Below are 19,395 nucleotides of genomic sequence, written 5' to 3'. Positions count from 1 at the left end.
TCCGATTGTCAGGCGCAAATTTGAATTCAAAAACCGATGGGGTTTGAACTTGTGCCATATGAACTCCCAGCAGGTTAGTTTATTCTCTTGGGTTCCTAAGTGATCATGGGCATCCTGCTTTCAAAGGAAAAGGTACACATTTGAAAGGCCTTGATTCTCAACTCATGACGCTTGACAACTTAACGTAAACCCACCCAAGAGCGACCCAAACGACTATGAAAAGATCTTGTCTGAACTCGACGCGAACATCCAGAAAGCAGAAGTACGGCTTTCCGAGATCAAGATTCGAGAAAGACGCACGGGAGTCCTGTGGATACTCTACAGCTCAATAACGTGGGCTGTGTTTTTGCTATACAGCTTTGTCACGCTGCACGGAGAAAGCGACGTTGCATGGGAGACTGCCTCGGTTACCATCCTTCCGGTTATCATTATTCCTTTCGGGTAAGAGAGAGAAAGAAAGAGACAGGTTCTTGCATGTTTGTTGGGTCTGCTCACACGTTGGTAAGGATTTATTATACGCGCCGGTTACTGAAATGGTTCTATGCTCGAAAACAAAGCAACGAGGAAGCGAATTTGAAATCACTGCGGGCTCAGCAAAAGCTTAAAGTCGAAGAGTTGAAAAAGAAGACTTCGTATTACACAACAAAATCCATCCTGGAACGCTACGACCCGGCTGCTGCCGAGAAGGCGAAAAAGGAGGCTGCACAGCAGCAGCAACAGCAACACGCACGGACTACCGCGCGAGCTGCCCCAGATCAGCAAGCACGAATGCGACTGCCTCAGACTAACGGAGCTGGTACGATGGAATTTTTCTTTGCAAAGAAGGAGGCAAAAGAGAGGGATATTGACGTATGATATAGCTGCTCAACAACCACACGGTGCTGGATCAAAACATCCATCAAATTTTCAGGGCCAAAGGGGTCAATTAAACGGTTAGTGCTTACCACTGGCATCACATACAAAGCAAAGAACAGGATGGATGGATTAACAAAGACGTTACTAGGTGCTCAGCTCAGATACCCGCAGCAGCAGCAGCAACAGCAACCAATGTTCCCACCTGCGCCTTCGGTTCCTAGATGGTACGACAAACTGGTAGATGCCTTGGTGGGGGAAGAAGGGCCAGAAACCAAATATGCGTTGATATGTCGCCATTGCTTTGCACACAATGGCCTTGTGCTACCTCAGGAGATTGAAACTATTCGTAAGTTTGTGTGGATCATAGTTTTACCATTTGCATTCCCCTTTGCTAACAAGAGAATTGCAAGAATACACTTGCCCGTCATGCAAAAAGTTCAATCCTCCACGCAAAGTTCCACTCACAGATTTGCATCAGGAACAAGTAACGTCCATGGAAAAGCAACCTGTCGTGGACCGTGCCCATTCACCTGTTTCCGACACCAAGAGCGAGCAGTCGGCCTCAGCAGAGGCCAACAAGATAGCGGACTCCTTGCCGGAACCGGAACCGGAGCCGTACAAACTATCAGAGGAAACTGTTAGCTCCTCATGATCCCACCCAATAACTGCATTCCTATACCCTCATTATTTTCTTTTTCTTTTTTTCATCAATCGATATGCTTAAAAGGGATAAAAATGACAGGCATAGCAAGAGAAAAAAAAATAAGGGATTAAGAATAAGCATTCTTGATTTTCGAATCTTTTCTTTATCAAAGTTGACATTCTTTGTAAGGTTTGCTGATTAGGAAAGTGCGAGATATGCGAAATTTTTAATATGAGTGAAATAAGGAAGGAAAGGAAAGAGACGAGAACAAGGGTGTGGTATGCGTTACAAATGAAGAAATAAAGAACGAACGTGGAGAGATAAGGATTAGGTAAAAGATTGTCTAAATTATGAAGACATGGCATAATCAAGGACGACCCCAACGAACTCATCCAGTATCCTCGTTTGATCGACGTAGCGCACTCCAGAGGCGTTTGTGTCTGATACTTGCTTAGAAGGTTCCGGAACTTGAGCATCATTTGTTGCGTTGTATGACTGCAAGTTGTTCGCCGTGAATGCATTAGGTGCACATGACAAGAGAGAATGCATTGGAGGTAGCACCAGCAAATCAGATCCAACGAAATCGTCATCGGCGCTAGTTTCCGTTGGACTGGGCGACGATTTATATTGCATCAAATCGCTGGCGCTGCTGCTAAGCGTACTAATGCTGCTGTTGCTGACTCTTCTCTCACTCTTCCAGCTGGGTGATAGGTGAGGAAGCACAGGTGAAGGTGATGATGATCCGTACGGGCCACGCTCCAAACTGATGGAAGGCAGTTCAATTTTCTGCTGAGGCGCGCTGTAAAATGGAAGTTCCACGAGCTTATTTGGTTGTTGACGGCGATGTTGCTGGGCGTGCGAATTAGCATTGTTACTTCGATCTTTTATCTTTTGATGATGGTTGATCTTGCGCCAAGAAGGTGCGTGAAGCTGAGATGGAGACGAGTTTGATGCTGCCGCTGCCGATTTCTGGTGCTGTTCATGTTGCTGCTGTTGCTGCTGCTGTGCCTTTTGTTGCTCCAAAAGCAAACGACGGCCCAAACGTCGCGTGATTTCGTCTCGGACAAACTGCTGCTTTTCTGGAGAATCATGCTCGCCAAACTTTTGACGTGCAAGGCGGTATACTCGGCAGCGCAGGTCGTTCTGGCGGTTTTTCTCGCGATTTTCAGCACGCCACTTGCGCATCCTGCATGGTCCACGCATCAATCGACAGATTGTCCGAAAGGCGACAAAAGCAGCGCCGTACATACCTTTCAGTCGTCTCTTCCTTGGAAACCACCTTTTTAGAGTGGCCTTTCCAGCGCTTCTGATCGCGGCTTCTGACATAGGGGATGTTGTGGATGTTTGGATTTTCCATGTGACGTTTTCTAAAATGACAGCATGTGTTACAACCGAGCCTGTTTAAATGTTTTCGTATTCTTTATGCTTACAAGTTGGATCGTGTCGCAAACACTTTGACGCAAAAATGAATGTGTGTCAGTTTATCGCCACGTAGTTCTATTACGAGTATAAGGGACACATACCTTTGGGACACTGCGAGCATGCAAAGATACGGTTCACTGTGTGGAGTTGCTCGTCTGATGCCACCATCGAAGATTATGTTTATATACAAATGAAGCGAGATGCTGTTGAAGAAAATATGCAAAGAGAAAATGTGGAAAAGAGAAGAAGAGACGGAACGCAGCTCCTTTAAATAACGACAGAAAGAAAGAAAAAGAAAGAGAGAGAGAAGAACTTGACCGGTTACCGACGCGAGCTAAAAAGCAAAGGGAAAGAAGGGAAAAAAAGCAATCTATCCATTTTATCACAAGAGCAGCACAAATACAGTACACCACTACTGCGGTTCACGTGCCGACATTGATCTTTTGCGTGTTGACGCATACATAATCGCTCAATACGTGTCTGCATGCGTCTATGCACCGTCGCAGAGAAATAGCAGACCTGCCCACATAAATGATCTGCAGATGGGAAAGATGGGTGGCAAACTAACAGGTAGCAACATTCCAAGGCGTATATACAAACATCCCAGCGCATATGCATATATAATACACGTCCCTTTGAACCTTTTACGCATAATAGGGGTTCATACACTAAAGGACACTATCTGCTCGTGGCCGGAAAAAAAATGACAAGGCGGGTTTGGCAGAAGAGTCTGTACGTGACAAACGAGTTCGCAAGGTCCCGACACAGAAATGTCATTAAACATTTGTCCCTTTACAATTTAGGCGAGATTGCAATTTTTTGATTTATGTGTCGACCCGCTTCTGTGTTTACCCGCCGTTCTCTGTACCATCCATTTCCTGCACTGATGCAGGTGGCGGCGACGGTGATCAAAGCATAGTGACGGTTAAGAACCCTACAAAAATGTCCTACCTTTGTTTCTGCCTTTCTTCCAAAGATTTTTATCCCAATTTGGACAATTCCAGATATACGTTGGGGGCAGAAATCGAGAGTGAAGAGAGAAATACAGGCGCAAAGTATCAGATCCCTCCCCCACCCCCGCATTTTCTTTGTGGTTCTCGGGGTTTCGCCCGTCTGTCATGAATGTCTGCATTCCATGTAAAGAGTAAATAAATTAAAAAGGTGCTGCACAGAAGCATGCATCGGTCAAAGAAAAAAAGGAAGTCATCAACATATATGCTGTCGAATATTAAGATGTGTGCTTCGCTTTATGGTTCCAGCAACGAAGCAAATACCATTAAGATATGAGTATCGATATCAAACCAACATCCACCCCTTATCTTTCTGTTTACGTGAATCGCGGCAGAGCCAGGAACATCGATTCCACCGCGCCAGCAGACACAAAACAATGAAGCATGCAGCTCAACCCATTTTAAATCCCCGCTACAACTAAATAACAAAACATAATACGCAAACGAGAATTTTGCTAGAGCGAAAACAAAAAGTCATGATTTACTACTGCCAATTACTGTGCACTGCTCCGAAAAGGGTATCGTTTCTTCATCCATACATGAAGCTCGTAGATTCTTCGTATTCTTCTTGCTTTACAGCTTCTTCTGTTTCCACCTCATGCCTGCATAGCGGACATGTATTGTGCAGGTCCAGCCAAGGCACAACACAGTCCCTGTCGAACAAATGGCCGCTTTACCCAAAGAGATTAAATCACTTACTGCAAAACATATATACACACAACAAATATTCGATCACGTACCACGGCATCTTGGTTACAAAACTACCGCTTGTCCGTAACACATCCTTGCAAATAGTACAAGTCTCCTGTCTGCAGTATCTCGATTAGTGCTCGCTGCAAAGTTACTGCGCACCGTTCCATTATACGCTACTCGTCTATCTCACTATGGTTAATCCTTGGGAGCATCTTGATGAATCGCTTTGATGCGGGCGGTGGTCCTTTAGCGTTGCTCTGGGATTCTTCAAGTAGCTGCGACACTAGATCGTCCAGGAACTGCTCTTGATCCGCGTCCCCTGCTTGCTGCATCTGCTGGCGGAAGCCCATAAACAGACTGTGCTAACAGCTCAGTGCCAGCTGGTTGGCCTGCTCCGCAACACAATTCTTACTTTGCAGTTTGAAGCAATAATTCTGTGTTTATGCTCTGTGGTCCTGGCTGGTTCTGTCTGCTGGAAGAAGTGGTACCTGCCGCTGGCAGCAGAAAATCGTCAATGTCGACATTGTGACGAGTCTGCCGGTGCCTAACAGTGCTTTCCCTAATGTTCAGATCGTCTTTGCAAAAGTATAAGATTCAAAGAGCCCATCGCCTCGGAAAGGGTTGATCAAGCCGGCCTACCAAAGTAACTTGCCATTGTGAGATGTCAGAAGGCGGACGGAAACAATGCGCTTGCGTGTTCGGGTACACAAGCTATGAACAATATCAGCGGATATACCGTCGGCCCGTGCAATAAGCTTCTTTTGATCGAACTCCTGCACTCCTTTTCCTTCGTATTCATGTGTGGGGATATTAGACAGCTGATGTGCTTCTTGTGGGATAGAGCGTTTACATGTTTTCTTGATTACTCCCGTTTTACCACCGAATTGATCCTGTCCTGTGCTGCGTCGTGTGCTGCTTGTGCCATTATGTAACGTAACATTCATTACACCAATCCGCGGAATCGATTTACAACAGCCGCCACCGGCAAAAACCGCCGCTACCTACTTCTTCTACTCGTAACCATTTACGAATATAGCCTGTCACTTAGCGCTCTGCTATACCCCACACAGTCGCCTTCTACCTATTATGATCGTCTTTTCGTTTACCTGCTTTCTATTTTAATTGTTTTGTCAATGTCGGCGCCGTTTTTCGATCGTGGGATTTCCGAACTCTTCCTTTGTTTCCAACATGGTCGCAACCGTTCACACGGGCCGTGAATGGTGCCAGAGCCCATACAATCCTGTCCTTATTCGGGAGCAGCTCCCTTTTTGGAAAGACTCCCGAACCAAACACGCTTCATGTTTTAAACAATCCGGAACAACGCGAAAAAAAATTAGGTCTCACACAAGCGGAATATGCGGGGAAGTTAAGAAAATCCCTTTCAAAAAAGGCGTGCTAAAACCACGCCCCTAACTTTCAGGAGTACAAAGCCATCTTAGCCTGACGCTGCTGCTGATAACTTGTCAAGCACAAGGTGCCAGCGCAGTAAAACAGGAAGATAATGAAGGAATCTATCACCCTGATCGCTACATGCTTTCCCTGCCTCTTTAAGCTTTCTACGCCACATTGCATGGCCATTAGTGAAAATGCAAGCGCACGAGGACTTCTTCTCCAGACCAACAGGTCCTCCACTTTCCTTTTTGCTCAAAAGCGTTTCCCACAATGTTTGCTCCTGTTAGAGAGGAGGTGGGTAGAATGGATCCAATCATTGTTGCATTTTTTTAATAGCCCGCCTGCACTACCTTCCACACTCACCCAACAAAGAAACCTACGTCCATATAAGCAACAGCAATGTTGCCAGTCGAAAATAGAGTATAAATATCCCCCATTCCATTCCTGATCTTTCCCTTCTTCCTACTTTCTTCTTTCATATCTCAGCTTTTTTTCACACAATGGCTTCTGAACATCATCAAGACCTTGAAGGCAAATATACATCCTCTCCTCCTCCCGCCGTCGCATCTGCGCCTACCATTGCCAACCCTGGTCCTCTCGGCTTGAGCGCTTTCGCCCTGACCACTTTGGTCCTCTCTCTCCACAACGCTTCAGCTGGCATGCCCGCCGGTTCTCCAAACAACGTTGTTGTCGGCTTAGCCTTCTTCTACGGTGGTCTTACTCAGGTATGTTATTGTATTGAACAGCCACATCTGTTGTGTGTGTTTTCTGGATCCGTTTATTTATTGCTGTCTAACAAACAACAAATGTATCACACAGTTATTGGCCGGTATGTGGGAGTTCAGGACTGGAAACACCTTTGGCGCTACCGCGTTCTCCAGCTACGGTGGTTTCTGGCTCTCGTATGCTATCATGTTCATCCCTGGTGCCAACATCCTGGGTGCATATGAAAACCATCCCGAATTGCTCTCTCACTCTCTCGGTATCTACCTCACTGCATGGACCATCTTCACAGCCTTGATGTTGATCGCTTGCCACCGTTCCTCTGTTGCCATGATCTCACTGTTCTTCTGCTTGACTGTTACTTTCATCCTGCTTGCTGCAGCGGACTTCAACGCCAACGCTACCGCCAAGGTCGCCGGTGGTGCTTTTGGCGTCATCACCGCCGTTATCGCTTGGTATATTGCCTTGGCCGGTCTCTTGACCAAGGAATCCTCTTACTTTACCCTTCCTTTGGGTCCACTTAACTAGATTATTTATTTATCTCTCTTTTTCCCCCATTTCCTTTCACGCCGCTGCTACTACGAGTTTAATACCTACCTTCGTCCGTCTACATGTCTGTTTTTTCACGTCTTTAATAATACTTTAAATATATATTTCTCACTGTCTTGCATTACCCAAGACATAAGACCGTTTTCTGGACTGACGTGACACGAATTGAATTACCAATGTTCCCTTGCAACGGGCTTAGCGTGCAGCAAACTCCCAGACCAACGCACCCGCAGATAGCTCACACAAAAATAAAAATTTAAAGCTGCAAGGGAGGAAGTGCCCCTTCCTCATGTATGTGCAAACAAGTCTCCTGGGATCGACAGCCGACTTTGAAAGATCTTGTTGGTCCGGGACTGCTAATACACGCACATCATATTAAGCAACAATCCAGACTGAAAATGTAAACAAAAACAGAATTCTTCAAGCAGCCAAGAAGATACGAATGGATGTAAGGTGATCCCGCGGACGGAAAACCAAGATGTAAATATTTCGGACAGAACTGCAGCGCCCAAATTCTGGGCGCATAGCACCAGTTATTCATTCTTTGGCATTGAATTGTTAACTGACTTGGCCACGCTAAATTTGGCGTCGAACAAAATTTCTGCCAGGAGTACTATACAAGGAGGACAAGTATAGGAGAAGAGGTACATAGCAGTAAAGATAAATGCAGAACAATATGTTCTACTTGATAGTTGGAACAGTACGAGAGTGGTGTCAATGATAAAGAAATACTCCTTTAGCAGAGACATCCCTCCTCCTCGTGTCCATTGCAAACATTTGCACCATCTCCAGACAGGACTGATGTAGGTATTGATCACGTTTGATCCTTGTTATCATAATATTACTTGTTTGTTGTTGCTATTGAATCTTACCTATGTAAAAATAGCAGCGATGTAAACTATTATGTTTGGCTACACATCTGCGTAACGGATCAATTCCGGCATAATCCTTAACAGGCAGAAGAGCGCTGAAACGCGAGTAATAAGCCAATAATTTTTTTCGTTTGCCGTTTGGGTCCAAGAAGCTCCTCACAAGCCCGATGTACTTTGATCTAAACATACCGTATAATCCCAGCGGGCGCGACAGAACGGCAGAGCGGCTTGCCCTGATAACAGCGCGCTTCAGTCAACGTAATAAGGTCGTTTGCGCCTGATCTAGAGTACGATCCTCATTAAAGACTTATAACGGAATATAGTGACAGAGAGTGTCATTGCACTCAATCGTATTGTAGCGGTAGAGGAGATCAACAATGTTAGCTAAGAATTGCCATCAACTTTTACACAACTTGCTGACTGGATCCATGCTAGGTGGGGTCGATCAAACTTACGCCAGTGTCGGTGATCAACCACCCTGTAAAACAATTGACGCGAATAACTGTGGAAACTGACAATGGCATGGATAACGTGAGCAGACATCATCTTCTCTTATTTGCAATCAAGGGTGCATTTGTTTAACTTTTTTTCAAGATAAACTTTGACGCACTGCGATCTTGTTACCAGCTGGTTGCCCTTCGGACCACCGACGAACAGACGTTCAGAGAAGCATGCCGATCACCACACATTGATATCATTGCTTTGGATTGTACAAAAAGATTATGTTTCCGTGTAAACCAAGCAGATGTGCAGGAAGCGATGAAACGTGGCATCATGTTTGAGATATGCTACAGTCCGGGTATTCGAGGTGAGATTAACAAATGCAGACTGATACTATACAGCGAGTAACTGTCAGTAGATACCACTTTGCGAACATACCTGCTGCAAATTGCTAAGGAGATTATCAATAACACAAAAGGCCATAACATTATTGTCTCCAGCGAAGCACTTGATGTTTCCGACATTCGAGCACCCTTTGATGTCATGTATTTGTAAGCGAGAGATATGTCCTCTTCGCGTGGCAACGAGATCAACTAAATCGATTTCCGTGTAGGTTGAAAGCTTTAGGTCTGCCTAATGACAAGGCAAAGTTCGCAACGAGTTCGAACTGTGAAAAATTACTGAATAAAATCAAGAGGAGATCATGAATTACTTTAGAAATTGGCGCAGCAGCAGCATACCGATTCTTGTTTGACATTTTGTCCTTTATTCCTACGGTCTTACCGGATACAGCTTAGTAAATGGCGACAACGAGAAAGAAGAAATCAGGCAGTTCAACGAACCAGAAGCAAAATGAAGAGGAGAAGGAGGACCACCAGCAAAAGCTTGGGCAGCAAAAGCCCCAGAGGAGAAAGGCTGCTCGACGCGATTCGGACGTGGATCGCGATTACGATAGTGGAGACGATTACACCGATCCTTCCTCCGATCAAAACAACGATTTCGCTGACCTCGTGCAGGTCCAAAGAAAACGACGGCACGTCAAACCCAACAGTAATCAAACAGATCCATTCGTGGTGGAGGAAGAGAAACCGGTGAAGCAGCAGAAACAGCGTTCGAGCAAAGCAGAAGGCGATAAAAAACGGCGCAAAACAGATAAGAATAGCGATAGCAATGTCGATACCACCACAGCATCAGATATGAATCCTCCTACGATTGAGGTTCCTCGGCCTAAAGGATCACCATTTTCGGATGCCATTTCGCCGAACACATTGCAGTTTCTGGCCGAACTCAAGGAAAACAACAACCGAGACTTTATGCGAATTAACCAGGTAATTAATGAAGAGCAGCAGCAACCGCTCTAATACTTGAACATTGGTAACGGTGGATAATGTAGGAACGGTGGCAATCCGTGAGGAAAGAGTTTATGGATTTCGTGGGAATGATTTCGACGCAGCTGCATGAAATGGATCCGACGATTATGGTGGAGGAGCCCAAACATGCAATTTACAGGCAAAAGCAAGTATATTATATTCTAAAAAAGTTTGATCTTGGCTAATTATTCGTTCAAAGTCGAGATTTGCGTTTTACCAACGATTTGCGCCCATACAAGACACATCTTTCAGCATCATTTTCTCGTGGTGGCAAAAAGTCGCCGTTTGCAGGATATCATATATCAATAGCGCCAGGCAACGAGACATTTGTGGCCGCCGGGATTTGGCAGCCAGCACCGCCGCGGCTCTTTCGTATTCGACAGGGCATCATGGATAACGCCAGCCTGATGCACGAAGCTTTATCGCTTCCACAAATGGATCAAGTGTTTGGAAAGCATGGGCTGCAGGTGCTTGAGGGCGATGACAAACTCAAGACCGCCCCGAAAAATGTCCCCAAAGATCATCCAGAGATTGAGCTACTGCGCTATAAGAGTCTAGTGATCTCAAAGACATTCACGGATCTCGAGGTGGTTTCAGAAGGATTTCTCGATAATATTCTCGATACTTTTGAAGCCGTAATACCATTTGTTGCAGTTTTGAATTCTTGGACCGGCTAGTTTCTTATCTAACGATATGCAGAATATGGTTTTTGTTGATATTAATTAATAATATTGCTAGATTTACTTTTCTTGCTACGCTTTGCTGCGCTTGCTTTGTCTTCTGAGGGCACTGCCTCCGCTTCGTCCTTTTCTACCTGGACACTCTTGAGATTGCAGATAAACTCGGCAAGCTCTTTCTGCTCATCTACAGTGGAGTACACTCTTTTTTCTGCTCCGAGGATGCTGCATGTAATAGGTTCTGTTTTCACGTCGTCGTCTTGTGGACTGAGTTCGTCTATGTCTGCCGTAACATGCCAACCACCGGTCTCTTCGTTCTCGTCTCCTACGTGCCAAATCTGATAGCCATAGCCACAATCTTCTTCCAAGAACTGGCGTCGTCTTTCCGAAAAGGACGTTTCGTGGGTGTCTACTGTACACAAGGTATAAAATCTTGAATAAAAGCCCTTTTCGGCTCTGTTCTTTGCACGCAGAATACGGCCCAATCTCTGTGCTTCCTGGCGACGGGACCCAAAGTGAGAAGAAACCTGGATCAGGACTGTGGCAGCTGGCAAATCCAAACTGGTGTCACCGATACGCGATAGCAGTAAGGTTGAAATTGACTTGGCTCTCAGAGCTCTGCGGCTAGCCAGCTCGGACCAGGATGCACCTTCATCGGTTTTGGGAACATCAATTTGGAAACGATGCAAGAGCATACGTGCATCTTCCGGTGCAGTGCCACCGTAAATAAACGGTCTACCCAGTTTTTCTGCATACACTCTGAGCGCATCAATGTGGTCACAGTACACAAGCACCTTGTCGCCTCTCGCTTCGTGGTATTGCACAAGCCGTTGGCACATTTGCACTTTCTTTGGGTTCAGGATAGAGAGCAAACTTTTGACGTGATGCGTGTGACCAAGCAAACTCGGGCTGCCGCCAGCGTAAAAGTTCTCATAGGCTTCCTTAAAAGTAGGAACCATGTCAACTTCGACTTGAGTACATACGACTTTAGCAATGTAGCCTCGATCTGCGAGCTCTTTCCACTTTGCATGATAGAGTGTCGGACCAACCAATGTATCCAAATCCTGAATCTTCTCGTCTTCTCGCAACATGGTTGCTGTGAGCCCGAGCCGCACGCGCGTATTTATTTTGCTGATTGCTTTACTGTAGTTCTGAGCAGGCACGCAATGTACCTCGTCGAGAATAACAAGTCCCCACTGAGTCTTGTCTACAAACTGTGACATTTTCTTGGATTCGGCCGTGCGGTTCTTTTGGTCAACTAGCATGGTGTACGTTGTGAACAAGACACCCGTCGGTCCGTTGAAAGGCCACTTTTTGCTTCCTGCAAACATTCCCATTTTCGATGCCATGAGAGTTGTGAATCGCAAGAATTCCTTCTGGAACTGTTCAGCACTGATAATGGTACTGCAAACCACGAGTACCGGTTTCTGGATTGCACACGCGACGAGAATAGACGTCAAAGTCTTGCCTGCACCGCATGGAAGCACAATGATTCCTGATCGTGCCTTCTTTTCTTCGTCGCTCACGCCGTCCTGCGTAACAAGAGCGTTCAAGGCTTCAGCCTGGTATGGACGCACTTTGATCTCTGGCCGCAGCGACATTTGCAGCGTCGGCACGTTGGTATCTGTCGCAAAGTGATAATCTGGTAACACGGTGTAAGGGGAGGACGACCTTGCTGTAGGACTTGCGCGTTTAGTTGCTGGCTTGGACGACGATGTAGGTGGCGGCTTTGGGTTGAAATTGTCCAATTCAGGCTGATCTATGTCAGTGGGTATAGAATCGTCTCTCAATGTACGTTTCTGCGGAATCGTCTTTGGAGGATCTTGTTTCTGCGGCTGTTCTTGCTTCTGCTCCTGCTGTTCTTGCTCCTTCTCCATCGCCTCTCTACGATCTCGAAGGAACGACAGCATACGCCCGTATTTTTCCCGTCTATGCGCAACGTCCTCCATTGTCAGAAAAAGCGACGGAAACAAGAATACGCAGCAGCAAGGAGAAGAGGATGATCCCCGACGACAGGCTGAGCCAGAAATCAACTGGTGCCAGAATCTTGAAATGGTTTCGCGCTTAATGCAGGAATGATGTATGCTTTTAAATGGCGGACTACTACCTTCTTGCTTGGTAGTAACAAACAACTGCGGTGTGCATGCAGTACCATGATTTGATAGCAGATGTTTGACCTAGAGTAATGTAAGGATGACATTGAACTTTTTGAATTCTTTGCACATTCTATATCAGATAATATTGGTAAGCTGCGAGCAACGACCTGACTACATAATATACAGCATCCATTTTGGGACCATACATATATAGGTTAACACTTCGATAAGATGGACCTTATCGACAAGCAAATCCTTGTCCCTATCACCGGATCCTTCATGTTAAGGACCATTTCACAAGGTCTTCTTGGGCCGTTCCATTCGAAAGAAAGACTTCCGAGCTCGTTGCAAAGGAGCTATGCAATATCTTCTGTACTTTCGAAGCACCGTTACGTTGCAATCGGATAACGACCGTGAGTTTGTGTACGAGTCAATCGTAAGTAATAATAAGTTTGTCTCTTTACAAAACTGTTTAGATTAATACGACGGCGATCGAAGACATTAGCGAAGAAGGGGTATCAGAAGGAAAACCATTATATAATAATGATAGGCTTAACGGGATTGGTTGGCCATCACTTAAAATCATCAATGGCCGCGCGAGACATCTTCGGTCACAGGAGCTGAGAGAGAGGGCAAAGGCAACGCCTGTTTGTCCATTATGGAATAAATAAGCGGCGGTGCTTAAGCTCGCTACAGGCTCCAGAGAATGTGCTTCCACATCCATCTTTGTGATTTAGTTTTGGTTCGTAATGTTTTCCTCTGATAATAAAGTTGAGTAAGCCTTCTAGATAGAGAAAGCACACATCTTCACTTACCCGAGCGCGCAAATTTTGAAAGCTTTGACATATCTTCATACGCAAAAGATCGCCAACCCAATGATGTTGACATGGTTCGATACCCTCCTCGATTATCACTTCGATGTTGTCCATCTTCCAGGACTTGATAATGTGCTTTCCCAACCGATTATCACACTTGTTCAACCCTGTTGATGTTGACAAGCTGGAGGGTGATGCACTGCAATTTAAAAAACAGCTTTCACGACTGGTACATCTTCCAATAAGAATGGACCAAAAGTCTTCCGCATGCGTGTTATATCCGCTCCAACCGATACAATGGCTCCTCCTGATGAAAATCGGCCTGAAGAGCTCCAAATTGCTCACTTGGCTACAGACACGCAGATGCTGAGCACTGTTAGGTACTTGAACAACAGAGGCATACACTGGAATAATATACACTCTTTCCATAAATTAAACTCGTCATCCAATGAAGACCTATTTCGGCATTCTCCCAAGTGTGGATGTCAGCATCTTCCGGAGATATTGTCGTACAAAGCTTAGCACCTCCAAGAGTATATAAAGCATGTAAACATGTTTAGGCCAGCTTTCCTCCTTCAAGATTCAAGAGCGTCTTGACTGGGTTCGCAAATGGGAGGGAACCGATATGGACTTTAGGACTAATTGCGTCTTCCAAGATGAGTCTGCATTCCATGTCAACATGAAGCGCAGCATGGCATGATCGAAAAAAGGGTCTTCTGCAGTGGTTACGGTGCCAAAAACCAGAGCAAAAACGACCACTATCCTCGGTGCAGTATCTGCACCTGGTCTGATTAAGTGCAGCTTGAGACTCCCACGACCACCAGCCAAGAAGAGAAAGCGAGGAGGCTGTGCTGGGCTTATGAGCACAGGGACAGTACAATGGATGAGATGGACCGGTATCCGCACATGAAGGACCACTACCTCGTAGTAGATAACGCTCCCATCCATACGTCTAACGACATAGCTAAGTACATCATGTCCCGTGGTTACCGGTATGCCTATCTTCTGTCTTTTCTCCTGATCTCAACCCTATTGAGCAGTTCTGGTCGGTAGTCAAGAGCAAAGTCAAGCGCAGTAGGCTCTTGGAGAAGGAGACACTCACGACCAGAATTAATGAAGCATGCAATCGTATAAGTTTGAGCGATTTCGAAGGGTTTGTCTCGCACTCTCATAAATGCTTAGATAAATGTCGCAACAGAGGGCACTTGTGATGTGGGTGTCACAATAAGTCGATGGCATACGACAGATAGATAGGATACACATTTAAACACACAATGAGAAAATGAGTAACAGGTATTCAGTTAGTGTCATTCTTTTCCTATATGTTCTTAATGCTCACCATCTGAACTATGCACCGCGGCTTGCATGCACTTGGCGGGAGGAGCTGGGCATGGTTTTGTCACATTTCTAGACAGGTTTGTTTATTAGCGTCATGTTTAGCTTCGCAAGTCCGCCAAATGCATCTGCAAAACGCGACTTTATTTCTCGGAAACACAGTACTCCAGAATGCTGTCGAATTCGTGAAAGGCTTTATTGATTGTCAAAAATTCAATATCGCGCAGAAGGGCTACGATCCCCTCAGATCGATATATGCACGCATTCCTGGTGATCACTGGGCTGTTGACCTCGTCAACTTCAATAAACCACAACATCAAACAATAGCTACCTTCTTGTCATGGTAGACATCTGCACACGATTCTGCATCCTACGTGCACTAACTACTTGCACTCTCAACTTTCACAAACATCAGTTTAAAGAACCTCACTTTGTGCCGTGTATACTCGCTTCACTCTCGTTTCTCCCATGCGAACATCTGCATCCTTTGCATCTTCGACGTGCATAGCACTGGACTCGCAGTTGCTTTCGTGAGATATACTCTGCGAGTACTGGGTGTGGAAGCTCACGGTCTCAAGAGCATACAGCTCCTTTTAAAGACGTAGTTCATTGGCTCAGGCTGGCCATGCTCATCAACAATATGACGTTGCCCATCTTCGTAAAAAAAGAAAAAAAAACTGGTTGCTCATTTTTGACTGCGCAGTGTGGTAGGAAACAGGGGTGTGGTGTATAAAGTGCCTGCCGTGCCAAGGTTTTTGTGCGATCAGAGCTCTGGACAGGCGACATCTGATTTGGGAACTGCGTCATCCAAACTCGTTGGAGGGCGACATCCCTTTTCACTGGAACGAAATCACTTTTCTGGAAAGAGTGTATCTCTTTGTCAACAAGGTAGTCCATGGACTCCTCAGGCCTGCCATATTCATCAACGACATTGCCTTGCCCATCTTCATAGAGAAACTGGTTATCCATTTGGAAATGTCTGTGGTGTGGTACTTTGAGTGTGTAAAATGGTGGAAAGAAGAAAAACATAAGCCGAAACGCTTATGTATTTTATATAGTCCTCAGTTTGGCAAACTTTGTGCGATAAGACTACTTACTAGTTATGCGACATCTGATTTGTAACCACACGACATCTATTTCTGTGAAACGCAATTTTCACTGGGGACGACATTATTTTCTGGAAAGAGTGTAGACAGGTTATTTTTTTTCATCTTGACAAGGCAGCGATAACAGAATGATGGAGATGCAGCATTCAAACTTTGCTGTGAATGGTTTCGTCATCTGCGGTAGTTCCCGTGAATTTATAGTGGGATTCTGGGCCCTCGAGACCCCAAAACCTTCGTACGACGTAAAGTTGATTGATGGCCTGTCGCGAAAAAAAAAAGGTTGAAAGGTCACTCAAAAGTCATGCGCTGGGCTCAAGTCGGCCCCTGTTTCAGAACAAGTTCGCCATTCCTGCATCGAACTGCACGTCACCAAGGGGCATTTTGTAACATGGCGCCGCGTATTACGATGGATGTCGGGTACATCTGCAGTGACACCATCGCGACCTGACCCAATTTGCTTGGTCCGTGGCACGTCAGTTGATCGACTTCACAGGACTTGTAATCCCGAACAGCCCTCTCTTCTGTCGCTGCTGATTTACATATGTCGGTAACAAAACCCCCGTCGTTGACAAACATCGTACCACATGTGGAATACAGAATGCGAGGAACTTTATTCCACAGAAATGCAGCAGCAACGAGTGGGAAAAAAGAAAAGTTAGTGGGCGGGAGGAGAAACGAGACAACAGTATTGTCGCGTTCTTTACGTACGTACGTAAATATACATATACACAACAACTTTGTTGCCAGTCCTGGAAATTCTTTTTCGATTTTGTGTATGTATGCATATGCAGAGCAGCAGACAATGCACAAGCGCGAACAGTTTTGGAAAGGACAAGAGTTGATCGATCGGCTCAAACACCCCTTTCAGCGGCACGGATTCGCAGCAGCGCGAGCAGCAAAACCAGTACATGCGCTAAGGTCGTCAGTCAGCTGATTTGTACACAAACCCCTTTCTCTCCCCAAGCAACAGCAAATCATTCGTAAATGCCGATAGAACCCGTTTTTGCATGCAAGATTTGCAAAGCACGTATATACACTTGTAAGCAGTTCTGTCATCTAAACAATGTCGACGCTTCTTACATACATCCGCGCGTCGCTCCCCGCACGCCACCCACTTCTTGAAATAACTTGTCAGCCCTGGTCCAATTCAGCATTTTTCCCGAAGATATGGACACAGGGATGTGCATATCTGTAGGTTATACAATCTTCCGTTTTACTGACTGCCCATCATCCTTTTTTCCTCTTCTTCTCCGGGAGTACATCTGAGTTTCGCATGGTCTTCTCAAAGGACAATCCTCCCTTTGGGGGGGGGTTCACGATGATTTGCCGCTCAATCAGATGATGGTCAGTGCACCAAGCACATTTAGAATAACCGTGCATCCTTTGTTTATAAATAAATAAAATTTGCGACTGCAGTGAGTGAACGTCCTGAACTACATTGACGCCGAACGGTACCAATATATTCTTTATAAATTGTGTACCTGATAAAAGATAACCCGGAGAATAATGCATCCTGTCGGTTACAGACTAACTATCGCCCGATAACCCGAGGATGCAGCGGCGCCTGCTGAATATATAAGGAGGCGTCCCCATCAAGTCTACTGCAAGGTGATCAATTAATGCCTTCTGTTAACGCTAGACAGGCATCAAGGGGATCATGTCATAACTTGGCTAAGCCGAAAGCAAGGAGTCCGCCGTGATAAATTTACCTGCCCCAATCCTAGTTATCGGACCAGGGCACTACTTGGCTGCAGAGTGCTTCGGTCACAAGAACCATCAGGAAGGGGGTTGCGATATTGCTCATCGACGGCATCTGCACTAAATGGCAAAGTCTGGATAGGTTTGTACCACGAAAGCTGTTCTAAAATTCACGCCGTCCCGCTGGAGGACAACGTAAGCCTGCTTGTAAGGCTACACGGAAAACCCCATGATTCGTAGCCGTTCAACGAAAAGGCAAAATACCTTGTCTTGTTTGGAAAAGCTGTGACCGCAAAACGTCCGACCGTTGCATAGATACGTACATCCAAACTCACACACAGCATCCTCACCCCCCAAAAAGGTTGCAAGTATATAAAACATTGATGCCTTGGTTCATTTTTATTGTTTCTTTTCCTTGCTTTCCTACAACTTTTTTCGCTTGTACTTGATGACAGGACCTCGCACTGCCGTAAGCCATCTCTGTTTATTTGCAACTCTGTTGAGTTCTTGAAACTAAAAAAAAATGTCCACTTTCTGTGTTGCCTTTATATTTCAAAACTTTTCTTCTCTAGTCCAGAGTTTTCTGCCCACTTGTGTTATACCATGATCAGCCATCCGACAAACTTTCAAAATCCATGCATATTCACGAGCGGCAGCATAAATACATGATAGATCAACATCGAGAGAAGACTCTTGAGATGCTTGCTTACAACGCTCAAATATGGGCACGCGCGAGACTGGCACAATCTCCAAAAGGTATGCCATATTCGAGCAATGTGGTCGCTCTTCCGGCGACTCTCTGTTTCTGTCTGCGTGTGTGTCGTATTACCAGGACTAACCCAGCATTGTACGACACAGATGACTACGATGCTCCTGATGATGCCTCCTCCTCAACAGCAAAGGATAACATTGACGTATACCCGAGCACCAGCACGAGTTCGACATCAAGTGCATCTTCCAGCAGTTCTGTTGACAGCGTTGCTACTTTGGATATCAGTACTGCAGCGCATCAGCAGCAGCAACAGCCTCCTGCTGCGATCCTTCCTGCTTCGCCGCTACCAAGCGCCAAGATGCAAGCATTGGAAATCACAGACACTACTGCTTTCTCATCGGTCGCAAAAGCAGCGCCTCCGCCACAACCAGCACCACCAAAGCAGCTCCCACCAGCTGCAGATCCAACGAAAAAACGACGTCGTGGCAATTTGCCAAAAGAAGTGACCGAGTTTCTCAAAAGCTGGCTCGTGGATCACAAGAAGCATCCATACCCCTCTGAGAAAGAAAAGATTCAGCTAGCGCATGAGACCGGCCTGACAGTTAACCAAATCAGCAACTGGTTTATCAACGCTCGCCGTCGTATTTTACAACCAATGCTCGAATCAGAAACCATCAATGCGCAGCTAGCAGCTTACTCGTCCGAAATGGCTGCCTTGGAGCAAAAGAAGCGACGGCAGATGGATTTTTACGCTTACCAAGGCTTTGCTAGTTAGTTTTTCTTTTTCAAATCATTACACACATACCTAATGTCATGTATCTCTTGTAGATGCGTATCAAGATGAAAGTCGAAAATGGGGTTTCCGAAGAACTAAACTTCCTCCCTTGGAAGTTGTAGAAAACGATCGATATCCGCTGATCATGCGAGGATGATTGACTTTACTTGGCAGCAACAGACGTCTCTTCCCCCTTTCAGCAACATATTTG

The 19,395-nt window shown here is 45.6% G+C and overlaps 10 protein-coding genes across 10 annotated transcripts; 6 read left to right on the top strand and 4 right to left on the bottom strand.

The window, feature by feature from the left end:
- Window positions 1-105: 105 nt before the first annotated feature.
- On the top strand, window positions 106-1,507 carry VTP01DRAFT_8178 (uncharacterized protein; the record flags this gene model as incomplete). The annotated part of the gene is made up of 6 exons (XM_069387270.1): window positions 106-132; window positions 200-441; window positions 507-796; window positions 861-932; window positions 1,004-1,201; window positions 1,266-1,507. The coding sequence occupies 6 exons, from the start codon at window positions 106-108 to the stop codon at window positions 1,505-1,507; spliced, it is 1,071 nt and encodes a 356-aa protein (XP_069241056.1).
- Window positions 1,508-1,846: 339 nt separating this feature from the next.
- Window positions 1,847-3,088, bottom strand: VTP01DRAFT_8177 (uncharacterized protein; the record flags this gene model as incomplete). Its single annotated transcript, XM_069387269.1, has 4 exons — window positions 1,847-2,684; window positions 2,749-2,865; window positions 2,929-2,950; window positions 3,022-3,088. 4 exons carry the CDS (start codon window positions 3,086-3,088, stop codon window positions 1,847-1,849), a joined length of 1,044 nt encoding a protein of 347 aa, XP_069241055.1.
- A 1,371-nt stretch (window positions 3,089-4,459) lies between these two features.
- Window positions 4,460-5,278, bottom strand: VTP01DRAFT_8176 (uncharacterized protein; the record flags this gene model as incomplete). Its single annotated transcript, XM_069387268.1, has 5 exons — window positions 4,460-4,601; window positions 4,671-4,739; window positions 4,801-4,980; window positions 5,036-5,198; window positions 5,263-5,278. The coding sequence occupies 5 exons, from the start codon at window positions 5,276-5,278 to the stop codon at window positions 4,460-4,462; spliced, it is 570 nt and encodes a 189-aa protein (XP_069241054.1).
- Window positions 5,279-6,515: 1,237 nt separating this feature from the next.
- VTP01DRAFT_8175 (uncharacterized protein) lies at window positions 6,516-7,266 on the top strand (the record flags this gene model as incomplete). Its single annotated transcript, XM_069387267.1, has 2 exons — window positions 6,516-6,740; window positions 6,835-7,266. The coding sequence occupies 2 exons, from the start codon at window positions 6,516-6,518 to the stop codon at window positions 7,264-7,266; spliced, it is 657 nt and encodes a 218-aa protein (XP_069241053.1).
- Window positions 7,267-8,326: 1,060 nt separating this feature from the next.
- Window positions 8,327-9,307, top strand: VTP01DRAFT_8174 (uncharacterized protein; the record flags this gene model as incomplete). The annotated part of the gene is made up of 6 exons (XM_069387266.1): window positions 8,327-8,417; window positions 8,483-8,538; window positions 8,595-8,690; window positions 8,754-8,967; window positions 9,019-9,151; window positions 9,214-9,307. 6 exons carry the CDS (start codon window positions 8,327-8,329, stop codon window positions 9,305-9,307), a joined length of 684 nt encoding a protein of 227 aa, XP_069241052.1.
- A 93-nt stretch (window positions 9,308-9,400) lies between these two features.
- VTP01DRAFT_8173 (uncharacterized protein) lies at window positions 9,401-10,647 on the top strand (the record flags this gene model as incomplete). Its single annotated transcript, XM_069387265.1, has 3 exons — window positions 9,401-9,928; window positions 9,994-10,115; window positions 10,170-10,647. 3 exons carry the CDS (start codon window positions 9,401-9,403, stop codon window positions 10,645-10,647), a joined length of 1,128 nt encoding a protein of 375 aa, XP_069241051.1.
- Window positions 10,648-10,688: 41 nt separating this feature from the next.
- On the bottom strand, window positions 10,689-12,596 carry VTP01DRAFT_8172 (uncharacterized protein; the record flags this gene model as incomplete). Its single annotated transcript, XM_069387264.1, has 1 exon — window positions 10,689-12,596. The coding sequence occupies one exon, from the start codon at window positions 12,594-12,596 to the stop codon at window positions 10,689-10,691; it is 1,908 nt and encodes a 635-aa protein (XP_069241050.1).
- Window positions 12,597-13,618: 1,022 nt separating this feature from the next.
- VTP01DRAFT_8171 (uncharacterized protein) lies at window positions 13,619-14,258 on the top strand (the record flags this gene model as incomplete). The annotated part of the gene is made up of 3 exons (XM_069387263.1): window positions 13,619-13,727; window positions 13,776-14,042; window positions 14,119-14,258. The coding sequence occupies 3 exons, from the start codon at window positions 13,619-13,621 to the stop codon at window positions 14,256-14,258; spliced, it is 516 nt and encodes a 171-aa protein (XP_069241049.1).
- A 951-nt stretch (window positions 14,259-15,209) lies between these two features.
- On the bottom strand, window positions 15,210-15,862 carry VTP01DRAFT_8170 (uncharacterized protein; the record flags this gene model as incomplete). Its single annotated transcript, XM_069387262.1, has 3 exons — window positions 15,210-15,256; window positions 15,324-15,483; window positions 15,632-15,862. 3 exons carry the CDS (start codon window positions 15,860-15,862, stop codon window positions 15,210-15,212), a joined length of 438 nt encoding a protein of 145 aa, XP_069241048.1.
- Window positions 15,863-18,145: 2,283 nt separating this feature from the next.
- Window positions 18,146-19,341, top strand: VTP01DRAFT_8169 (uncharacterized protein; the record flags this gene model as incomplete). Its single annotated transcript, XM_069387260.1, has 4 exons — window positions 18,146-18,166; window positions 18,270-18,453; window positions 18,556-19,179; window positions 19,238-19,341. The coding sequence occupies 4 exons, from the start codon at window positions 18,146-18,148 to the stop codon at window positions 19,339-19,341; spliced, it is 933 nt and encodes a 310-aa protein (XP_069241047.1).
- Window positions 19,342-19,395: the final 54 nt, after the last annotated feature.

The sequence above is a fragment of the Rhizomucor pusillus genome (assembly GCF_041956525.1).
Source record: "Rhizomucor pusillus strain CBS 183.67 unplaced genomic scaffold VTP01scaffold_5, whole genome shotgun sequence".
Taxonomy (NCBI): domain Eukaryota; kingdom Fungi; phylum Mucoromycota; class Mucoromycetes; order Mucorales; family Lichtheimiaceae; genus Rhizomucor; species Rhizomucor pusillus.
The sequence above is the reverse complement of the archived record's forward strand: the minus strand, read 5'-3'. Positions and strand labels throughout refer to the sequence as shown.